General features: G+C 45.8%; 1 protein-coding gene across 2 annotated transcripts; it reads left to right on the top strand.

The window, feature by feature from the left end:
• The first annotated feature begins 1,009 nt into the window (after positions 1 to 1,009).
• Positions 1,010 to 7,787, top strand: fgf16 (fibroblast growth factor 16). 2 transcript variants are annotated; one of them, XM_044039807.1, is made up of 3 exons: positions 1,010 to 1,752; positions 3,896 to 3,999; positions 6,237 to 7,787. In XM_044039807.1, the coding sequence occupies exons 1-3, from the start codon at positions 1,449 to 1,451 to the stop codon at positions 6,477 to 6,479; spliced, it is 651 nt and encodes a 216-aa protein (XP_043895742.1). In that variant the 5' UTR covers positions 1,010 to 1,448; the 3' UTR covers positions 6,480 to 7,787. The 2 variants fall into 2 exon arrangements, with proteins under 2 accessions (XP_043895742.1, XP_043895741.1); XM_044039806.1 differs by having other exon boundaries at positions 1,014 to 1,752; positions 6,234 to 7,787.
• Positions 7,788 to 7,876: the final 89 nt, after the last annotated feature.

Below are 7,876 nucleotides of genomic sequence, written 5' to 3'. Positions count from 1 at the left end.
ACAGTTAATGCTTTTCTACTTTGTCATTCTTTATTCTTATTTTCCAACATTGGCAATAAAACATGATGGGTTTAAACAGCAATATATATTTATATATATATATATATATATATATAAAAACTCTATACAGATTTGCTACTCCACTTTTGAACAAACTTGTACATGTTTCTATTTCAAATGTTGGACTTTACTTAAAGCTTGAATTAGAATGAAATAAAAAGCTTCTAATCTTTTCTTATTCATGTACACTTTTTCTCACTCTGATGGTTTATGTTGTTACATAATAACTCGGCAGCAGCTCGTCTGAAACTTTGTATGAAACTAGTGAAATTAACATTTTAGAGTCTCGGATTGAATTACTTGTATCAAAACTCCTCTTAATCTCAGAGGTGAAGCAGCAGTCAGATATGATACTCCACGTCATCAACATTTGGATCCCCGTCCCCCGTCCCCTTTCCTTGTTGCCACTGGTGCATGTGGTGAAGCTGCTGCTTTGCTGAAGCACATTGCAAACGTTGTGCAGAGCTGGGCTGAGGAAGCACCTGCTTCCAACAAGGTGGTGGAGAAAATGCTCAGCTGCTCTGGTTGGCACTGACACTGGTGCGTGACACTGGTGTGCTCTGAGATTAAATGCGTTGGTTATTTTTTATATATATACATATATATATATATTTATAATCTTGCGGGAGGAAACGCTCACCTGAGCACCTGCTTTGCGGTTTTCCTTCTCCGTTTCCCCCTCTTCTCCTCCAGGAGAGGCCACGGTGCGACCATAAACCAGTCAGTGTAAATTATGGATTGCTCTTGTGGTGAAGTGGTTGTTACAGTTGATGATGAATGTCGTTTTGCGGCTTGGTGTCAGCTGCTTTTTGTGTTTTAACAATGATGGTCTTTGCTCGTGCATCTGTCTCGCATTTTTAATGCACCACAAGCTGTTGCCAGACTTTCCTGCGCCTGGAGAGGCGATGTGGTTTCGTCGGAGAGCCTCGGAGCGCAGCAGCAGCAGCAGCAGCGGCGGCGGCGGCAGCAGCAGCAGCAGCAGCAGAACACACTTCTGGACCTTGGATTTGTTGGATCTGAAGATAGACACAGCCTTGTGAGAGCGCGGCGACAGAAACGTGTGGACAGCGGCATCATCGACGCTCAAAGTTGGACTGGAAGTGGTTCTGACACGTTCAGTAAAGAAAATTGATGCGCGTAAAAGAAGGGATGCCAGCCAGGCGTGGCTTGTGTTTGAACATCCAATGTGAGAATGCGTGGGGAGTATGTATATAAAAGAGACTTTCCGTCTGATGAGCAGAGATATCAAACTGATGATTGCAGCAAAGGCCGATCAATAAAGTGAGAGGACTCGCGCTGATTTGGAGCAGCACGGCGCGCTGAGTGCGTGCATGGACCGGACTTGAGTGAAAACTTTTCTCCCTCTTTGATTCAGCGAATCATTTGAAATGCCGTCGCTTAATTTGACAGCTGTGCACACAATGGCAGAGGTCGGGAGTTTCCTGGGGACAGTGGACTTGGATTTACAAAGCTTTCCTGCGCTGGGGAATATGCCCATAGTGGAGTCTCCGGTGGGGCTGAATGAGCGGCTGGGGCAGATAGAGGGGAGGCTACAGCGGGGGTCGCCGACGGATTTCGGGCACCTGAAAGGAATCCTGAGGCGGCGGCAGCTCTACTGCAGGACCGGCTTCCAGTTGGAGATATTCCCCAATGGGACGGTGCACGGGACAAGACAGGACCACAGCAGATTTGGTGAGAAAAGTTCCAAAAATGTTAACTTTTGTATTTTCTCATTTGTCTCAGTTAAGAGCAACAGGCGTGGGTTAGAGTCTGCTGTGTTTATAATGAGTTCTGAATGAAAAGGTTTGAGGGGAAACAATTATCCATATTATACTTTTTTTTGTGCAGTTTTTGTTGGTGATTTACGAGCCTGTGTCCGTGTAATTCATCCTGCTCCATCAGTCTAGATACTTTCCACTGTTGTCAATCTAAAACGGAGAAGTGACTTTAATTCCCTCCTGACACACTTCCCTGGTGAATACACATTCGTGCGTCACTGTCACCTGGAGAGCAGCACACACACTCACTCACACGCACACAGGTATGCGCACCTACACTTGTTATGACTCTGCCTCATCCCTAACCTTAACCATCACCAGTTAATGCCCAACAACTCTTATCAAATCTTATGCGTAAACTTGACCACAAACGTCACCAGAAAATGAGGCTCTGGTTCATTTGTGAGTTAGTAACTAAAGTAATGAAGCACCTTTCACGGATTAAAGTCACAAAGTCAAACCCATTAAAATTATTCAGTGTCAAAATAAGTAAATACAATTATTTATTTATTTATTTTTAAGATAAAAGTTAAGGATTAGGACGAAGTCTCCATGTGGACGATACTGACTCTGAGAAGTTCTAGAAAAAAACAAGAAAATGTCCCCCACACACACATTCACACACACTTTTATTCTCTCTCTCCCTCTATCTATCTATTTATCTATCACGCACACGTACTCACTATCTCTCTCTCACACACACACACACACACTAAATCTCTCTCGCACACTCTCTCTCTCACACACACACTAAATCTCTCTCGCACACTCTCTCTCTCTCTCACACACACACACACGGACACACACACGTCCCCTGACAATGGGGGCGCAGGTGCCTGTCTCCTCAGTCGCTAACAGGTGGCGCGTGCGCGTCTCGCGGTCGCAGCAACAAAGAGCGCGCGCGGCTCTGAGTGAGGACTTGCGGCTCGCGGGAGAACGATAAACAGATGAGGTCAGAGGGCAGATACGCACACGCCGCCTCGCGCCTCATGTCCGCGCGCAGGTGCAGGAATAACTCCAGATTAAAGCGTGACCACTGCGGAATAACTAAGGGGAAGGTCTGGTCAGACCCGAGCCAAAACAAGCGGGTTTACAGGGATGGGTGGTCCGCGTGTTTGTCTCTGGCTTCGCTTTAGGTCTTTGTCAGAGCTACAAGGAGGACGTGGCTTTGATTAGAGGGATAAGAAACACACTCTTCACCCCGCAAAAAATTAGAGGGATCTTCTCTGTCATCCTCTGGCATCGGATGAGGTCGAGGAGATGGGGACCAGGTGTCTGTGAAGCCGCGGCCTCTGCCAGTCAGCGCCTGCAGCCAGCTGGATCCTCTCTGACTAACCTCTCCGCTGCATCACAACAGCCGATGGCTTTTAATTTCACCGGTTGTTTCCTTGACTTTGAAGTCGACGTTTCACTTTGCAGCGACTTCCTGTGAGTCAGCAGTTCACAAAACAACTCTGCCCACATCCCAGCTTCATAAAAGTCACTCCTCAGTCTGTATTAGTAGCCAGATGGAATCGCCAATGACACATTTATAGACACCACAAGCCATTATGATAGAGTGGTGACATGAATGTAAGGAAGACTCGGGACGGAAATCAAAGAAATCTCCCTCTGCTGTTCTATTCCAGTCTTGTACGTTTGTCTTTGGGTCTTAAATCTGCTTCTTTTTCAGCTGAGCTGTGCAGTGGCAGCAGGATGTTGGGTTTCTTTGAGCCTATTACAAATGATAGAGATTACAAAGCACACTTGGGGACACACGGTGACAGTGGGCCGACGTTCAGAAGTAGTAGGACAAAGTAAAACACCTGGAGTTTTCAATGCTCATGCATTAGTACTTAACTAAACTAAACAACTAAAGGGAATAAATAATACAATAGACTGAGTGTTAGTGTTAGTGGAATATGTGACCTGTGTGTCAACAACTTTCTTTGGACATTTGACATCTTGTTCTTAGACTAAAACATAGTCGGCTGACGCTTAAGAGGAGGCCAGGAAGGAGAGCGGGGGACACATGGACTGATTTGTGTGTGTGTGTGTGTGTGTGTGTTTGACCTCAGGTATCCTGGAGTTCATCAGCCTGGCAGTGAGTCTGGTCAGCATCAGAGGAGTGGATGCTGGACTCTACCTCGGCATGAATGAAAAAGGAGAGCTCTATGGGTCGGTGAGTCAACCTCCGCAACTCAAACACACACACACACACACAGACCCTAACCTAAACCTAATTCTAACCCTAACCTTAAAACCAGGACTTAACCCTGGGTGTCAGAATGTGAGGACGAGTCAAAATGTCCTCACTTTCCCATAATGTCCTCACAAAGATACCCATACAAGAACACACACACACAAACACACACATGGCAACATAGGTATTCTTCTTAGGACACTGCATTTGCTGTTGCTCAATTTAATCAGATTAAAGAAAGCATTACCCCCCAAACCCCAAATGAGGTTCAGCCTCATTAGGACAAGGTTCTGGTCTCCATGAGGACTACTGGACCTGAGAAGGTCGACATTTATGACACAAAAGACACACTCACACACACACACACACACAAAGTCACCCTTTTATTTACAACTAACTAAGTCTGTCACATGATACACATGACTATCAATCTGAGGGCGAGTGTCTTATCAAGGTTCCCATACTCGTGGCAGATGGGAAACCCACACTCAGACATAACAAGGTTACTACCACCACCATCACCCACACACACACACACACACACACTCGCATAATAATTGTTCTCATACTAATCTGGGAAAAGCAGCTTCTTCGCTCGCACTAAAAACTCTTCATTGAGTTTTGACATATGCAGAAATATTTACACGTTTTCCCAAAGTGGGGAACTGAATCATTCCGAGTCACTGAGTTTGATGGCGATTACGTCTCTGCGCACAGCTGGGCTCCAGTTTGGACTGCAGCGTTAAATATAGAAGAATTATTTTCTGTGTTTTTTTTCCACAGTAAATGTAGTCTGTACAGAACATTTGTTTTTTGGAATTTTCTTCCTTGTTTTTTTTTTCTCTCTTCCTTTTTTGGCCGACTTTCTCTCATATGTGGTCGGTATCTGGGGACAGAGAGAGAGAGAGAGAGGGGGAAATGGACGAGATGAAAACAATGAGGGGGGAAGTATGTACCTGTATCAGGTGTCCCAGGGCTTTACCTAAGGGCCTCTCAGAGCTCAGACTCCCCCCGGCTACAGAACAGAGGCTACTTTTAAAGCATGCCCATTATGTTGAAAAGTGCAGATATGGTTACTGGGTGCTATCAGAGTCTGGCATCCTGGAGCTTTGACCTTGGGGGAGGTGATAGTGGGAGGCAATGATTTCGGTGTGTGGGGGGTGCACACCTGACTGAGTCACCTGACTGACAGAGGGAGCGATGTAGACATGTCTGTCTGAATGTGAGAGGCCATGGAGGTGAGACAGGAGGAGAAGCGTGCTTCCGCCCCACAACCACCAGACCTTGACAGGCTTTTGATCTGATGAGGTTGTGTGTGTGTGTGTGTGTGTGTGTGTGTGTGTGTCTCTTATGATTAAACTGGCCTAGTCATGTGCCCCCGAGGCTGTGTTTACAGACAATAGCTTCACCACACAGCCACAGCCAAGCACAGCCTGACAGCCAATCAACAAAATTGCTGCTGCTGTATTAAACAAACAAGACTCTTGCACAAACTCTTGCAACAACCCCAAAAAAAAAAAGACACGTTAAAGGCAGAGATCGACTGCATTTATCTGCATTATCATTTACCAAATCCACGTGTGCACGGGGTCAGCGGGGGGAGTGGGACATAGCAACAGTTTGGGACAGTGTTTAGAGCAGTTCATGTGTGGGTCCTGGTCCTCGGTGAGCGGCTCCTCGACTCCTCTGGGTTCCGATCGTCTTTGTAAAGTGGCAGAGACTGACTGGTCTTGGCAGGAAAAGCAGCTCTCATTGTTCTCACACTCGCAACTCAGCCAACACACCCTCACCTGCTGAACCCACAGCCATCGTTCATGCTGTGCCAGAGAAGGCCGTGTGAGTGTGTGTGTACTCTTGTTCACTGTTGTATTACAGGGAGGGAAATAATTCTCCATGTGCAGCGAAAGGGTCACAGGTCAGAGGAGTGAGTGTGGGGCGTAAAGTGAAAAGCCGCCTGTAATGACTTCCCCTCATTTGTCATAATGAGCACCTGTCTAAATGAACCTCTGCTGCTCCGTTTCAGCGTTCTAGTGCAGTCCGAGGGAATTGTCGGACAAACATAAACTACTAACATCTGTAACAATAAAGATTCCGCATCAACAGCCGCCATCGTTCGTCTCAATTCCCACTGTCCTCCTGTATTTCTTTTCTCACTCAGAGCCGCACGAGCAGGACTCCGGCGCATGATTAATGTGTTGTTTTCTCTCTCGCAGAAGAAGCTGACAGCAGAATGTGTGTTCAGGGAGCAGTTTGAGGAGAACTGGTACAACACCTACGCTTCAACTCTGTACAAGCACACAGACACGGGACGCTTCTACTATGTGGCCTTAAACAAGGACGGCTCGCCCCGGGAGGGCAACAGGACTAAAAAGCACCAGAAACTCACTCACTTCTTACCACGGCCTGTGGAGATTGAAAAGATCCCTCAAGCATACAGAGACTTATTCCAGTACAGGTGACCAGTGCTTACGTCTGGAGAGCCGGTTACACTGGGAGGAACAGAAACTACACACGAGGAGAGAGGGGGTGTCCTGGATATTTTGGATATTTTTCTGGATCAGAACTGTTTACCCTCAACTCCCACTGAGGTCACTGAGTTTATGCCTCGGCCCACTACCAAGCCCGTACTGCACTGATCTAAACATTGTGCCGGTTCCTGGATGCTGCTTCCTTGTTTCTGTAGCAGAAGAGGGAAAGTTGCCTTGTAAAACCACTATGGACAAAGGACAAAGGACAAAGGAGGCCCGCGATGACTCCCCAGCTGTGGGTCGTTGTCGTCGTCGCGTGCCACGTTTTCTCAATAACCACTTTTTGTTTTAGAGGTAACTGCATAGATACTGAAGTGACACGCAGCGACAAATGGAGTTTTGAGTCACACTAAGCTGATGGGGAGACAAATCAAACGGTCGACCATGAGGAGCGCATGGAAGAGACTTTAAGAAAGCACCGCAGATGTCACATTTGTCATGCACTATACTCAGCCACGGTGACGGCACATTCTTCACAATACAGAGATACAGTAGACGGAGGGAAATATGCAGGTTAAAGCGGCAGGTTTGGATAATCAGGTACTAAAGAGTCTGTGAGGAGAATGTTTGTGAGAGAGAGAGAGCAAATGACGAGATGGAGTTTTCTTAGTCAAAGCTTTAGCAGGGACGAAAAATCTCTTGATGAATGTGTCATCGATGAAAGAGCACTTACTGCACATCCCCAGTCCCAGCTGCAGGCGCGCCTGCTCTCCCATGTACTTACTCATCAAGCCTAATGATGACATTCACCACATTAGAATGAAAATATCGAGCAGCGTCTTGTTGGAGTTGTGTGCAAAACAAGCGATTAAAGCTCGGGGACGAAAGCACTTCTCTGACTGTGGTTGTAAAGAATAAGAGATGCTTTTTTTATGAGGATGGTGACTTGTAATGTTCACAGTGTCGGGAACATTATTAAAAATGCAAGCAGCTGAGGTGTACATATGGGTGATCCTATTTATGAGATGTACAATATATTTATTTTCTACTTATAAAGTATAAATATAAATCTATATATTTATTTATTGCAAAGGCTTTATTTTGTAATGAACTTGAAGTTATCTGGACTGTAGATTCTACTGAAATTACACACACACACACAAGTAAAAAAAAGAAAGAAAGAAGAAGAATCGCGATGAACATGACAATAAAATTGTCCTGCTATCGAGAACTCATTGTGACAGACTATTTTTGCTTGGATTAAAATCTGATGTACCAATTAAAAACCAGATATAGCTATCCACGTATGTGAACGTTGCATTTCTTTCATTCCGCTTCCAGCCATGTTGCTCAGGTATTAAAAGATCCCCAGAGGATGAATCCTTTTA

This window comes from Solea senegalensis, linkage group LG12 (genome assembly GCF_019176455.1).
Source record: "Solea senegalensis isolate Sse05_10M linkage group LG12, IFAPA_SoseM_1, whole genome shotgun sequence".
Taxonomy (NCBI): Eukaryota; Metazoa; Chordata; class Actinopteri; order Pleuronectiformes; family Soleidae; genus Solea; species Solea senegalensis.
The sequence above is the reverse complement of the archived record's forward strand: the minus strand, read 5'-3'. Positions and strand labels throughout refer to the sequence as shown.